Here is a 15,462-nt window from a genome sequence, read left to right as displayed (position 1 = left end):
GACTACTTTGCATCACTACAGAATCGTGGTAATTATAATCACTGATTTCTTTAATAATTTTTCGGGCATGCCTGGTTGCTATGCAACAGGGTACATTTCTGCTCCGCTGTAGGCAAAAACCACACAGGCTGCACAGTTTTCACTACAAAAACCAAGAGAATCCATATTGTTCACTGAAACCTTCATAAAAATCTGATTTTGGTGATGAAACAAGAGAAATATAAAAGTCTAAGACCGGCTTTGCTATTTCAGTTCAAATGAGATCGTTTCAATGACTGAAATGGAAATAGATCACAGATCATATCCAATCGGCAGGAGAATAGACCGTAGTTGTGCTGCATTCCTTTGTCATAGTATCTTTGTTTCTCGGAATCAAATCAATACTCTCCATACATGTCATTTACTTCTGTTCATTGTGGATAATGGTGTTGATCTAAAACTGGAAACAAAAAGTTTCCCTCAGTACATTTATTCTGCAGTCATGTGATCTCAACAGGCTTTTGGTTGCACTTCCAAGGCACTGATGGGAGCCACGTCTGTTTTCAGAAGAGCCTGGCGCTCCTCGGAAGGTGCATATGACGAGCAAATGTTGAAAAATGATTTCTTACATCTTGTGAGGATAAAAAAATCGATATATATTCTTGGGCTACTACGTGCAATTAGATCTTCTTACGCCGTCACCACAGTCACAACACAACATTGCATCAGAACACGTTTTCAGGTTCTCAGGTCTTGTGGTTCTGTGAAATAACACCAGAGAAATCACAAAGAAAGGGATGCATGAATACTGCTGATATGATATGTGAGTATTCTGCCTTTTCCGTTGGCGTCTTCACAGTAATAAGTCGATGCCTGCATATGCCTGCCGGCGTGTTGCACACATTGGCTTGAAACATGTTTTGTAACTCTAGAGAGCAGATAAACTTCTTGCGGCAAGGAAGGACTCTAAATACTGTCTCGCAATATTGGTTCTAATTCGCAACCAAGAACCCCCCTTTGTCTCTCCTACCCCAGCATTGGATATCAAGAAGGCTTTGAAAAATGCTTTGAAAAATTTTCTATTTGCAAAGAATGGACCCACGATTGCATTTTGAGCTTGTTTTGTCCAGCACGTTTGTAAAATAACACTATTTGACTTGAAAATAAAGCTGACTTCAGGCTGCATAGTCTTCTTTTTGTATTTGCAGACTGACTTTATCTGCTAACAGGGAAGCCCAGAAGAAGGGGGTTTGAGAGGTCTAAGAGGATTTGGGAGATGCTGCCAGGACCTCCACGAAGTGTCCCTGGCATACTGATGCAGAGGGGGGGGAGAAAAGCAGGACTGTGAGTGGCACACGGCCGTGGAGTCCGCTGATTTATCTGTCTGTTTAGGAAAGACCGGGAGCAAAAGAAAGCGGAAAAACAAGGCAGTTTTGAGGATGGGGATCGGGGTGCGCTTTGTGTTCTTCGGAGTTTTGGGATACTACGGAGCACTGTGTATTTCTGTGAAAGGGACTGATGCCTGCTCCTAATGGACACTCAATTATTAATTAATGGAGGAATTAGACCCAACACTGCGAAACTCAACTATTCGTCCGACAGCAGTGATATCTGGGGTGAGTGGCAAACAGAGGGTTCGTTTGAATAGTCATTACATATTTATTTCCATGTCCTCAGTTAAATATAAGTAGCCCGGTGCTTTTCTGAGCATTACACGCACCCCCTACAGATATCTACTTGTGATTCAATCGGCAGTGTGTGCAAAATCTAATCGTGCATAATAAGTTAAGGGGCATGCGTTTAACTTGCAAGACGCCCCCGCGCTGCTAATCCTTCTAACATTCCATCTTCAATGATAGCACTGCAAATCAAACAGCCGAGCCTAATCTCTTGAACAAACTGCACTCTTACTTGGGACACACACAGCCGTCGGACCATTTCTGGCCACCTTGCGCTGTAGGAGTGAGTTCATATGATGTTTTTCATAATTTTTTATTTGTACTTCTGGTCTTACAAACTACTTTCTGCCCGCCACAACAAAGTAAAGGCGATGAAACACTGGTAATACACTTACCTTTGCTCCTTCTTTGCCAGCAGCGCCAGGAAGACCCTGTTCTCCAGGTGGGCCAGGAGGTCCAGGGTGGCCTCTCTCACCAACAGGGCCTGTCTCTCCGGTTGGTCCCTGAAAAAAAACATTACAAATATCAAGTTTTACATAATGTATAATTGAATATAATCAATACAAATATCATTTGTTGTGTCACACAGTCTTTCAATAGCAGATAATTCAATGTTCTGCATGTACAGACTGATTGACACTATCCCTTTCTACATTACCACGCTCCATTTTTATACGTGAATCTATTGGTTGCCTTTCTTATATAAATAAACATCGAAGCATTAAAACACCTACAGGGCTGCTAATCTACAGCTAAGCATGCCTTTTTCCAACCATAAGCAATTACTCAAACGTAAGTTAGATAGATTGTCACAGTCATCAGGAATAAATGCATATGATGCTTGTTAATAAAACGAAATTACCTGGGGTCCTACAACACCTCCTGGGCCTGGTGGGCCAGTTTTTCCTTGGAAACCCTGTCAAAAAATTCAAAGGCTTAATTAGACGGACGATGATAACGAATACTGTGAGCACATACCTGACAAGCTGAAGAGATGACTATGATTTCTAAATTAATTGTGTCTTTCAACACGGCAGCATGTTTTAAATATGCAATTTTATCAAGACATTAATCCAATTAGACAATAAATCAAGCCAATGGGGCACAAATCTCTTTCTAGTTGGTTTCATATCGCATACCAACCATCTGAAGCTGGAAGCAGATCGCTGATCACAATAAATTAAATTAAATTAAATACATAAATAAACAATGAATCATTCTGAGTTTAACTGAACTCTTATGAATATTTATTTATTTATTTATTTATTCTTCTTCTTCTTTTTTTTTTTAGATGTTTAGCTATTCATTTTTTTGGTCATTTTTTCCCCCCTTTTGGTTTTCCTCTTTAATTACCTTGCACTGAGCTCATTTCGTTAGATAGCAAGACAGTAGGGTAATAATGTTGGATTTCGTCTGCCGAGCTCATAATTAAAACCTCCATGAACAATCACATCTCTATCTACAAATGGTGTTATATGGTGAAATCTTGAGATTCTTTAGATGCTGTATTTCATTTTTCCCTTGTAGATAATGAGAAAAAAACGAAAATGAAAAGAATAACTATACACTCACTTATATATGTACACAGGTATATGCAAATGCATGTTGTATACAGACTAATTTGTTATTGCTAACGTGTTACTGAAGTTGCAACTCATAGAGTGGTTGAATTGCATGGCACTGTTCCTTATGGAAATGCAGAGGCCATTTCAAACACCCAAAACCAAAAAAAAGATTGATTGATAGTTAAACGTCTTTGGCATGGATTCCAAAACCACCATCATGTCTTCTGTCAAAAGAACAATTCAATCTGAACTGGCTTGATTTGTCTTTCTAATTATATATATGCTTTATATATTAACCTGGGAGTCAACCAATACCGTAAGTAATAGGGCAATAGTTGAAGTTAAATCATAACTGTTGTCATTATATATGTTCTTTATACAGTATACACAGAATATATGTCAAATGTATGATTTTGTACTGATTCCTACTTGATCTTTGAATCCCTCCCTCACTGATTTTTATATATATATTTATATTTATATGTTACTGCCCAAATCTTCAGCTTTTCCCTTCAGGAGTCGCCACAGCGAATCAACCTTCTCCCTCTAACCGTATTCTCTGTATCGTCTTCTCTCACAACAACAAACTTCATGTCCTTGTTCACTACATCCATAAATCTTCTCTTGGGTCTTCCTTGAGACCTCCTGCCTGGCAGTTCCAACCTCAGCATCCTTCTACCAATTTATTTACTATCCCTCCTCTGTACATGACCGAACCCTTTCAGTCTGGCTTCCCTGATCTTAACTCCAAAATCCATTCCCTGTCCCATCCATCCTCGTCAGTCCTAGAGAACTCCAATATTTCCATCTCTGCTACCTCCAGCTCTGCTTGCTGTCTTCTCTTCAATGTCACTGTCTCCAAACCATACAGAATCGCTGGCCTCACCACTGTCTTGAACACCTTTCCTTTCTATCTGGCTGATATTTAGGAAACATATTCTCCTACAGCCGAGCAAAACTCTTTGGAAATCTGACACTGACTGACTCAAAATGTCGCCGCTACTGATCACGATGAGTTGAAGCGATGCATTATTCAGCGAAAGAAACCTTCGGCTTTGGCCCTGCTTCCGACACACAGACTCATATCTTCATTTGCACTTTCTCAGCAGCAGTTAGTGTGGTTGGGGCCAGACACCCAAGAGGATGTTTATTGCTGTGATCAATTCTCATATTGGATGCTTGTGGAGCGTGTTCATCAGAGCATAAATCTACAACCATAAACACCTCAATATAGACTCTATCGCCGTCACTTGGATAGCAGCAAAGGCCGGGGAGAACCGGTGTGTGGTGTATTACGTTACCTATAGGAAAGAGGCTGGCAGAAAGGGAAGCTTTAATGACAGAGGCGATGAACTGTCAAGCTTTTAGTGGAATTTATTGCCCTTAGAGCTTCGTCAAACCAAGGTGCGCTGATGCATACCAAGTGCGGAGGAGCTGGGAGTTGAGGGAGATTGCAAATACATCGAGACAAACTTTCTTTTATTTACAGATAAATCTTTTTTTTTTCTTTTTTTTTTGCTCAGTAGGACAATGCATTTATGCATCATTTCCTTTCTCTTTATCTTAAATAAAATATAAGAAGGAATGATCCATGCTTTGGTAGCGAATGCTGCATCTTCTGTTCGTATTTTACCTCAGTAATTATTGTCCGATTATTTTGCAGCGGACACTGCTGCTAAAGTAAAGCGTATCGTAGCTCCACAACTAAGCTTTGCGTCCTTCCAGAGGTCACACAGGACCTTGCAAACAACAAGCGGCAGCTTCATCAGAAATAGACATCTCGCCTGCTACACACTGTCCATCTCAGTGAGCCATCTGGATTTGCTCAGACAGAGTGGAGTGTATGCATGGATGTTTGTTTGTTTGTTTGTTTGTGTGCGCGTGTGTGTATGTGTCTGTGCCTGTGTGCGTGCATGTGTGTTGGTAAGTGTCTGTCCCTCGGAGAGAGGTAACCATCCCCTATTTTTTTACTTTCAGAGTTTAAATGAATGAGACATGCCCAACACTGAATTGTGAAATGTAGAAATTGTGCTATCCTATTTTGCTGTGCCTACATGGCAATGAGTATACAGGTAAACCAAAAATTGTGGGATTTAAACAGGTAGTTTTATCGGCTTCATTGGGTACATTCTAATGTATTTCTTTGTTCTGTTGCTGAACCTTATCTAACTTGTTTATTACTCACAGTCTCACCACGCTGACCAGGGTGTCCAGGCAGTCCATCCTTTCCAGGTGGTCCCTGTTAGAAGAGAATCAAAAATCTGCATATAGTCTCATTCATACATCATAATGAGTTTCATATCTGAAAAGAACAAACATAGAGCCATACTGTCTTTTTTATTAATGATTATGTAACTGATACATACTGCTTTAATGCATTTTCAGGCACAATATAGAGAACAGGCTTGGGAATTTGCAGTAAGAGTCCGAGATCACAAATGAAAAAATAACAGACACGCTATTTTGTGCTTAAAGGTACAGGGTAACTGTCTGAGGGCTGAGAGCTGCCTATGACTCAAACCTGAATCGATAGGTGGAAATTACCTCTTGTCTTCTGCCTGGACTGGGAGTGAGAAAACGCCTTAAACTGCTTCAATAACAGCTAGACTAATGATACAGACTCCGAATAAGGGATATTTCTGTGTATTACTGCACCCCATGAACAACCAAAATTGAATCAATTCAGTTTGGAAACTATGCTAAATTGCTAATGAGAAAGTCGAGACAGAAGAAAATGAAACTGTACTGCCCTATTGTATGCGTTGTAATCTTTTCTTAGTGAAGGGTGAATGTTCAATCCACAAAGGTAAAATACTCACAGGTGGTCCCTTCGGTCCAGGGAAGCCCACTGGCCCCTGAGGTCCTTGAGGTCCCTGTAATAACCAGACGGTCGGACTGATGAAATGTTCAGTGGATGATGCTGAGCGTTTTAGAATGGATAAATCAATAAAAGGTAAATTACAGTCTTGATGAAATAGCAACAGTGCAAACATTGGGGAAACAAAACAAATCGAAGATATTCTGTGGGTTGCTTTGGTTGTGTAGCAACATCAAGAGGACTGATACATGAGGGTAACACATGCAAAATTAAGGGAAAGGAATTAAATTTAGTGAAAAAGCTTGTAAGACTTTTATGTCAAAGCATCAGCAGAGGTTGTTACCACAGTTAATGATTTGGCGCTGAACAGTTGATTACAAAAAATGTAATTTTGCTTCATTTTTCTCGAGATTTGTTTTTAATGTCAAAAAAAAGCAAAAAAAAACACCTCCATAAGAATATTTGCAATCCTGACACTGAATGGCTAAATGGACAAAAGCAAGAAACCTCTTAATAAAGTGTGCATGATGTTCGTTGGAGACTTACTCTCTCACCGGGTGGGCCTGGAGGACCGTCATTGCCTGCTGTGCCCTGCAACAATAAATTGCGTCTTTTACATCAACATCTGCATCCTCAATTCTTACTTTCCACAAACTCAAATGTGCCGCTTGGTAGGTACAGGAGGAAGACTTGATTGAAGAGCTGTCAATCAATTATTAAGTATTACAACTGTTTATTCTAAAGGAAAAAGAAAATAACACTCTGTACTTGCTTAGATTATTTGGAAGCTCTGTGAGGTGCTGAATAGCCTAAAATGAATCTGTCTTTGTCTTTTTTAAATTTCAATTGGATTTCTTTTATTTCATTTTGTACCTTTGGACCTGGTTTTCCGGTTGGCCCTCTAGCTCCCCGAGCCCCACGTGGACCCTTAAGACAAAAGATAATACAATATTAAAACAGAGGTTTTAAGTAAAGCAAGGTTAAAAAGTATCATATTACATTACAATCAAGATATTATATTTAGATTAAAGATGGTTAGTTTGGCATTGTCTATTGAGTTAATTAGTCTAGAGAATTCTGAAGTGAGCAAAGTGTACCGTTGGACCCCTTTGCCCTCTCGGACCAGGTTTGCCAGCAACACCCTGAAAAAAGAGAAGAGTGAATTCAAAAAAAATATTTGTCTCTTACACAGCTGCCGTATTTCCACAATAACCAACGCATGACAAAAAAAAAAAACAGCCAGGTTGTCATTCTACATCGCTGTGTTATTTGTTATCTCTTTCGATTTTCTAAATGTAGTCATTATTTAGAGGGCCATTGAGTGCAAGCACCAGGAATGGTATTGAAAAGAAAAAAAATTCAATAAAATGAAATAATAAAAAAAACAAAATTAAATAAATAGGTGAGATTTGAAATCCAACTACAAGTATGATCAGATATAATAAAAAGGCTTGCAAAAAATCCTTTGTAATATTATTTAAAAAGTGAAATATGTCTGTGGAGGTTCTCAGTCGTCAAGGTCATGGAGAATTCTTGTCGCAATCTTTTTGTCTTGGCAACTTGACTTGAATTTCTTCACTTGAAGACGTTTCACTCCTCGTCCGAGTGGCATCTTCAAGAACCGTATTCTCGTATGAGGGGTGAAACATCTTCAAGTCGAGAAATTCAAGTCAAGTTGCCAAGACAAGAAGATTTCGACATGAAAAGTGGAATACTTGCAAATCCATATTAGAGCATTTCAAATTGATAAACCTCCAAAATGTAGCACTTTATTTGCTAAAGCTTATCAAAAACACTGTAATTATCTCACGGATACAGACAAAAATGCACATAACCGGTTTATTTACGGGGGTCCTCCCTCAGTTGACACTGTTGCTGTTGTTTGATTGGGCCAACTCAACTGGAATCAATTTCCATACACAAGACACATCTCCAAAAACAGTTCAGTTCAGATGCGAGAGTGTGATGGTAGAGTCTGAGCATGTGTTTTCTTACCCTGGCTCCTTTCTCGCCGTTGGCTCCAGGGAAGCCTGGGAACCCGCTTGAGCCCTGTCAATAGGAGAGGGAGATATTAAGAAGGGGAATGAGAGGACTGATGCAGAGACTGGATGCGCCTGAGCATGAATAATAATGAGCAATCATCCTGCGCACATTTAGTCTCACACAGTCAACACCTTATTTAAAATTCCATGTAATAAACATGAGTACCGGAAAAAAATGGTGACTTTAAAACCCATTGCCCAGCAGTATATATGAATGTTATTATCAAAATAAATCCCCAGTTCAATACACTGAAAAGAAGTTGGAACACATCTTACACTTAGGAATTCCAATCTCCTCAGGGAAATGGGACCGTTTTTGCAATTCACATGATCACTCACACAAACTCACACACGAGACAAGCACAATGAGGATGGTAAATTTACAAAAAAAATGTCTCAGCACAAAACTCCTGTAAAATGAACAAAACTTGTAATGATTTTCATTTTGAAACTGAAAAACGTCAGCTTACCTGTTCTGTCACACCTCACCATAGGTTGCATTAGAAACATTACATTAAATGTTTACTACTCTTGCAATATAACACTATTTTCCAATAAAAATCAAATTGTGTTAATTCCCACATCACCAAAACCAAAATTAGATAAAGACGAGGCCAGGGTGAAATGAAAACTGTTTTTTTTGATTAGTGCATACATTCAGCGATCGAAGGAGAATATCTTATTTGTATCTTATGTTAATTTGCAGATCATCATCATTGATAAATTTTAGTCCTCTGACTTAAGAAATTATTTTTATATCTCCTTTTTAATTGCAATTCTTTTAGCAGAACATGAAAGTGACTTTTTTTGTTCTGGGAAGAAGCAGCAGAGCGTGAAAACAGCAAATATTTGTTATTTCAAAATTTAAAAGTAAAATTGTGATTTTAACTGAATTTAAAAGGTGCCCTGGCATATTGAGAAGTAGTCAAGTATTTTTACTGTTACATTCAATTACAATTAAAACATTTGGAAAAAAAAAAAATGGATCATACGTCACTTCAAGAGCCATAAAATTGAAATATTCCTCATTGTCTGCTGACAGCTCCTCCACCCACTTCCACCTCTGTCAGTTGTGTCTGGCACACACTCTCACACTCTCACGAACATTATCCAAATCTCACACTCTCGTCTCTACAGTGGCAAAAGTGTGACGAATTTACCTTGGGTCCTTGTCTGCCTGGGTATCCTGGCAGTCCCGGAACACCAAGTTTACCCTGTAACAGGACACAACGCGCTCTGAACTAGGATGACTTTAAAAATATATATACGGATTTGATTTGCATATTAGATATACTTTCAACAGGATTAGTTACTCTAGATCCTATTACCTTTTCTCCAGGGGGACCAAGGGGACCTGCCTCTCCGTTAGGGCCAGCTCGGCCTTTAGGACCCTCAGGACCATCTTCTCCGCGGGAACCGATCATACCAAGCTCCCCCTGTATCATGAGAACAAGGACGTTATTTAAAAAAAATAAGGAATTTAGAATGGATTTAGAAAGGATGAATGAATCAATGTGGGAGGAAATGTGATTTCAGATGAAACTCTCACCCGGTCTCCTTTGATTCCCATGTCTCCCTTGAAACCAGGGAATCCATCCTCACCCTAAAAAAAGACAATACATTTCTGAATATTTGTGAAATGTTTTAATCTTCAATCATATTTCCACTTAAAGCCATGCTTACATCCCCCTCAGAGACATTCACAAGGACTCATGTGGTCTCCTTCTTTGGGGAAATGATCATCTAATATGATTTCGTAAAAGATCCTTCTGTAGACTAGCAGATCAATGCTGCTCTCTGCTGGACGTATACTTGAACAGCATATATGGAAACTACTCAAGCAAAAAGTGGTGGGTATAGAGTGTGTTTCATTTTACATGAGACCTAATTGATTGTTTAAACATTTTTAACAATACACTTGTTTAAAAATTATACATATTTGTGAATAAAAGTGATTGGGGGCATTTTATTATAGGATCAAGAATAAATTCAGTCTCTCACCTTTGACATAAACACACAAATGCGTGCATTCACACGAAGACTCTTAAAAATGACTATTCAGAACAAAGTCTGTCTCCACAAGGTCTAAGCTTTTAAATCTTGTGCTATAAATTTTTCAGCAAAGATCTGAAAAACCCTTGCCCGTCACCATCGTGAGCACTTCCTAAAGTTAAATAATCTGTTTCACTAACACAGCAGGCTAAATGTATCGATACTGCTTTAATATTAGCATATATTCGAGGCAGGTCTGTGTACGGATTATAGGGTAAGGAGCACCTTTTAGAGATGAATCGCAGTCGTCCCTGTAACCAAAAGGCCTCCAGCACTGCAGGTTTATATTCAACAACCGACCGAGACTGGCTGCAAGAAAGTCTCTCGGCACTAGCTGTGGCTATTGACTGACCTCTGCCCGGAATTTCAGCCAGAAGTTGCTGTTGGCTGCAGCTCAAAAGATTTAAAAGAAAGTCGAAGGGCGGGCAGACAGCGCAGACTCCAAGCAGGAACATTTGTGACAAGAATACTTTACTACTTGTCCCCAAAATTCTCATTCTCCAAAATAAAATAAAAAATCTAACCATGAATAATAAGTTCTGCAGAGCATTTTGCATTACATATTCTATTGTTATTTATATCTTTGTTTCAGTTATTATGGTTGTATACTGTTAGCCCTGTTTACACACAGTCCTGTACAAGGCATCGACAAGAAATTCAAATATTAACAATAAGAAGCAGAAATGATCTACTATGAAATTATTGACTCAATATTCACTTAGATGACACACCTTATTTCATTCACTGACTTTCGATGGAGATTGTATTTTATTTTATTGAACAGCTGCCAGTAACATTTCATAATAAAAATCCACCACATGGAAGTTTGAATATTCTCTGCATTAAGACAAAATAAATGTATGGGTTGTCTTAAAAATAAAGCTGAATCGTCATTGTTAGCTAGCAGCTCGATGAATTATCTTCAATGTGCCAATTAATTGTATATATATTGCATATATATATAATTCCAAGATTAAAAAACAAAGTATACCAAAATTAAATAAATCCAAATGACTTAATGAAACACATTAGGGAAAACCAACAACACATTCACTACATTTTCTCATTATTATAACAGCATTTCTAACACTTTAAAAGTGATTCTTGTTATGATGTTTAGTCTTGGTCCGGAAAGTTTACCCTCCGCATTTTGGGGAAACTGACATCAGATACGCTCAGTCAAGTGGCTGCCTTTAGCTTCAAAATGAAATGATTCATTTTGAATAGTTTTAAAGCCATGAACTAAAAAAAAATTCCTATTTTGTCAACAAGCATCATTGACTGCAATGTCATAAAGTCATACACTTTATGAACTGTATCCCTGGGAGCTATGGTCATACCTTTTCTCCCTTGGAACCCTTCAGGCCACGGACGCCGTCAGCCCCCTGTTGGATGCAAAACAGAAATCCAGTGGCATAACTATGGCAACACGGTGCATTAGAATGCAGTGAACAGATGGACTGGCAAGGTGCAATGTAGGTGAACAGTCAATCAAATTGCTGATCAAACGTGAACCCTACCTTTACGCCCCGAGGGCCAGGGTAACCAATGGGACCCTGCGGACCCAGTGGACCCTGGAGAGAAATGTCAGTTCAGGGTTATTTTGATGAAATATTCACAGTATACTAAATATTCAGTGTTACTGTGACTGAATGCGGAGGTGTATTTTAGCACCACTTAATACCAGAATTAGATTATTGCTGCAAGTTCCTGCTACAAATGTTACTGGTAATTTGCTGGTGCTAGTTACCTGTTTATTTTCAGGCCACAAGATATCACTTATTAAATGCAGGCATATGATTATTTTATCAAAAGCACGAAAAATTGAACTAATTGAATTTTTTAAATTATCATAGCTGGAGAGCATGGCGCAACCATGAATAAAATATTATAATATTGAATGAAATTATAATGTTGTCAGATAGGGTGAATTACAATTTTCGACAGAGCATTTGGGTTTTCAAAGCTAAACTAATTAAACTTAATTTTCCTGAATACAAATGCTGTGGCTATATCAAAAACACTGCATGGAATAAATTTGCATAATTTAACATTTTGTTGTTAGCAACTACCAAAAGCTGGTAAACCGAATGTATAATAAGTTATTCAACATTACTTTTTATGAAGCTGTCCCTGGTATAATTATGAACACGCTTATAATACATTAATAATTATATTATATTAGGCTTATTTAGGCTTGATTATATTATATTAGACTTATAGGAATGCATTAAAAATTATACTGCATTAATAATACAAGGTTTTTTGCCAGAACACACACATAAAATTACATACTTGGGCTCCTTTCTCTCCAGGTGGACCCTCTTTGCCAGGATGACCCTGTAAGAAACAAAATGGAAACAAAGAAAAGATAAAACAAATACACAATTAAAACAAAAACATGCACAACTGATTGTGAACGGAGGGTGAAGAGTCACGTTACAGCCATGATAATAATCATGTCTGTAACGATAATAATGATAATAATGCAATAATGCATGATGTCAAAAAGCATGTGTGATGTAGCATTTGACACCTAACTTTACATCCGAAAACGACAGCAAACTGTCTAAATGTGTGTGTGCTTCCTGATCTGCGGTGGGTTTTCAACACTACGTGTTAGAGATGAGTGAACAGTTCACAGGCCTTGGTGTGTTTGTGGGAAATTCCTGGACATGGGAATAAAACTGATTGACATGCAGACAAAACGAAATCATGTTGCAACTGGTGGTGTCACAATATTGAGCCGGAGCTTTACGTGAAAAAAAAATCTATATTTGTGACTTTGTTATATGAACATGTACCAAGTCTATGCAATATCACTTGTCAACACATGCAGTATAAAGGTTTTTCACATAGGTATTACAAATCACATGTCGAATATTAATGCAGAGTTATAACAGAGTCCAGTACAGTGGAGTGGCTGTTTCACCCAGAACTGCATTGTTATCTTGGCTTCGAACCAAGAACTCCCAGCCAAGATGATATACTGAAACAATGCAATTGCAAATCATTTTATATCCTCTCATCAAGAGGAGCAACTGTGAAGGATTCATAGGATTCAAGTTTTTTTGGCTTCATGTGCAAAAAGCAAGTTTCATAGAAATCATAGAAATCACCGGAGCTCTGTTTTCAAACAGTACACCCAGGTATAAATCATCCCCATGGGAGTGTTTGTTTGTGTGTGTGTGTGTATGTGTGTGCACATATGCGTTTGCACAATTCTATTGATATGCCTTATGTGCTGATATGAAAACGCACAGGAGGGCCATCGGCTCCAGGTAACCCGGGCAACCCTGATCTTCCTTGAGGACCCTGTAGAGGACCAACAGAAAAACAAAATATTGTTAAAATTGACTCTTCTGTCACTAAGGAAACAGAGTGGAGTTTTGTTTACTGATTTGATATAGACTTTCAATGGCCTGAAATACTTCTGAAATGTTTCTGCAGCTAAATTGTATTCTACAAATCATGCACTACTTAACAAAATAAGAGATATTTGCACAAATATGCGTTTATGTAATTGAATTTCATTTAGGTGTTGGAAAAAGCCAGACGCCGGCTTATTTTTGTGATTCAGACCTGTATTGAATGCATTGCTGTTGCATTGCAGTTTCAGGTTGGTAATTCATAGTTTTGCTCCATAAATCTGACAAAACAGATCCAAATGATGTTTGCAATGCAATTTACTATTTACTGGGTTCCTATGTGAGGTGGACTGAGTTAATTGGGAATGTTGCCTATTGTCTGATGATTTTGTGACATGAGAGGTTACCATGGCATGAAATTCACTCTTCTGGATTTCATGCAACTGATTTTTTAATGTTTAATGTTAAGTTTTCAATAAAACCTCCACTCTTTAATTACCATATTACTGAGAGATGGAGAAGATTGAGATTTATTTTTCAATTAAGTTCTGTAATATCAGCATGGATTTTTCTTAACTTCTTTGCCCTCTGCTTTGCCTCATTAAGAAAAAAAAAAGTAGAATTCTAGATGTGCGGATACCATCACACTATTATGAATATCTTTTTTTCTATTCTCTGCAGAAGAAATAATCTTTTTATGATTTCAAATATTGAGCTCACTTAAATCTGAATTGAATCACTGAAAATGTATACATGAAGCAATTCATGTTGCACCACTGTTTGGGAAAAAACTAATGCTTTTGCTCACATTGCTATATAGGAATCGTTAGAGCTATGAATTATTAGAAAAAAGGAACTTATATTTGAAAAAAAGAAAAAAAAAATATATATACACATTTATATATATATACATACACAGTTATATACAGATATGTAAATTTCACCAAGTATGTTAATGTTAATTATGAATCAAGTTTTGACTATTTTATACTGATTAATTCTGAAAAGAATGTAATCTAATCTAATCTAGAAATACCGAGACTGTACATAAATGATTATTAAAACAGAATTGACATTCATGAAAAGGGAAAAATAATCAAATAGTCACTACATACTTTTTCACCAGGTGGTCCAATTGGACCTTGAGGGCCAGGAAGACCCTAAGAGGTGAGAACACATTAACAGAAATTAGTCTTTCAAAACAACAAAGCATTTCCCAAAATCTCACTCTTACACACACACACACACACATGCACACACACATGCACACACACACACACACACACACACTTGTTGAAGCTGTAAGAAGTTGAGCCAGTGAAAGAATGTTAAGCTCTCTCTAACTCTCCCGGTTTGTATGTGTGTGTGTGGATGTGTGTGCTTACACATGCGGATGTATGATTGTATGCGTATATGTGTGTGTGTGTGTGTGTGTGTGTGTGTGTGTGTGTGTGTGTGTGTGTGCGTGTGTGTGTGTGTGTGCGTGTGTGTGTGCAGAGATCCAGACAGAACACTTGATAGCATCTAGCACTAGCATGCTTGTTGGACCTCATACATTTAAAGATTTGTGCATTAGCTCACGCAGTGTATGTGTGTATGTGTGTGTGTGTGTATGTGTGTGTGTGTGTGTGTGTGTGTGTGTGTCACACAGTAATTTGAGGCAGTGAAGCCTGCTCCAACAGGTGTGCTAACTTTGTAGGAATTCCACCGACATGAATCAGATGCTTTCAAATGGATCAACCCCAAATACCCCCCCCTTCCAAGATAAACCCCTGAAAAATGTTTGAGAAAATATGGTTTGCAGTTTCCGGTCTTTGGGGCACAGCGTGTTTCCAGTGTGGGGGGGGACGGGGAGAGGGAAAAAAGGACGGCGGAATTATGGAACCACGAATTCAAAACGTCTACATGACGATAATCATTTGTTTTGACAGCTTTAAATCCGATTTAAAGCTGTCTCCC

The 15,462-nt window shown here is 38.2% G+C and overlaps 1 protein-coding gene across 7 annotated transcripts in view; it reads right to left on the bottom strand.

Moving 5' to 3' along the window:
* Nucleotides 1-15,462, bottom strand: part of col11a1a (collagen, type XI, alpha 1a) — a 72,113-nt gene that overhangs the window by 25,651 nt on the left and 31,000 nt on the right. For all 7 annotated transcript variants that reach the window (XM_086151478.1, XM_086151481.1, XM_086151482.1 and 4 more), the window contains 16 exons: nt 14,619-14,663; nt 13,397-13,450; nt 12,431-12,475; nt 11,656-11,709; nt 11,476-11,520; nt 9,633-9,686; nt 9,412-9,519; nt 9,244-9,297; nt 8,037-8,090; nt 7,139-7,183; nt 6,915-6,968; nt 6,588-6,632; nt 6,043-6,096; nt 5,409-5,462; nt 2,521-2,574; nt 2,054-2,161 (listed from right to left, as the gene is read on the bottom strand). In XM_086151478.1, the coding sequence (XP_086007604.1) occupies nt 2,054-2,161; nt 2,521-2,574; nt 5,409-5,462; nt 6,043-6,096; nt 6,588-6,632; nt 6,915-6,968; nt 7,139-7,183; nt 8,037-8,090; nt 9,244-9,297; nt 9,412-9,519; nt 9,633-9,686; nt 11,476-11,520; nt 11,656-11,709; nt 12,431-12,475; nt 13,397-13,450; nt 14,619-14,663 (927 nt within the window). The remainder of the gene's footprint in view (nt 1-2,053; nt 2,162-2,520; nt 2,575-5,408; nt 5,463-6,042; nt 6,097-6,587; nt 6,633-6,914; nt 6,969-7,138; nt 7,184-8,036; nt 8,091-9,243; nt 9,298-9,411; nt 9,520-9,632; nt 9,687-11,475; nt 11,521-11,655; nt 11,710-12,430; nt 12,476-13,396; nt 13,451-14,618; nt 14,664-15,462) is intronic.

This window comes from Fistularia commersonii, chromosome 8 (genome assembly GCF_037954325.1).
Source record: "Fistularia commersonii isolate RoL2024-O1a breed Wild chromosome 8, RoL_Fcom_v1.0, whole genome shotgun sequence".
Lineage (NCBI taxonomy): Eukaryota > Metazoa > Chordata > Actinopteri > Syngnathiformes > Fistulariidae > Fistularia > Fistularia commersonii.
Note: the sequence above shows the minus strand (reverse complement) of the source record. Positions and strands in the feature narration are given on the sequence as shown.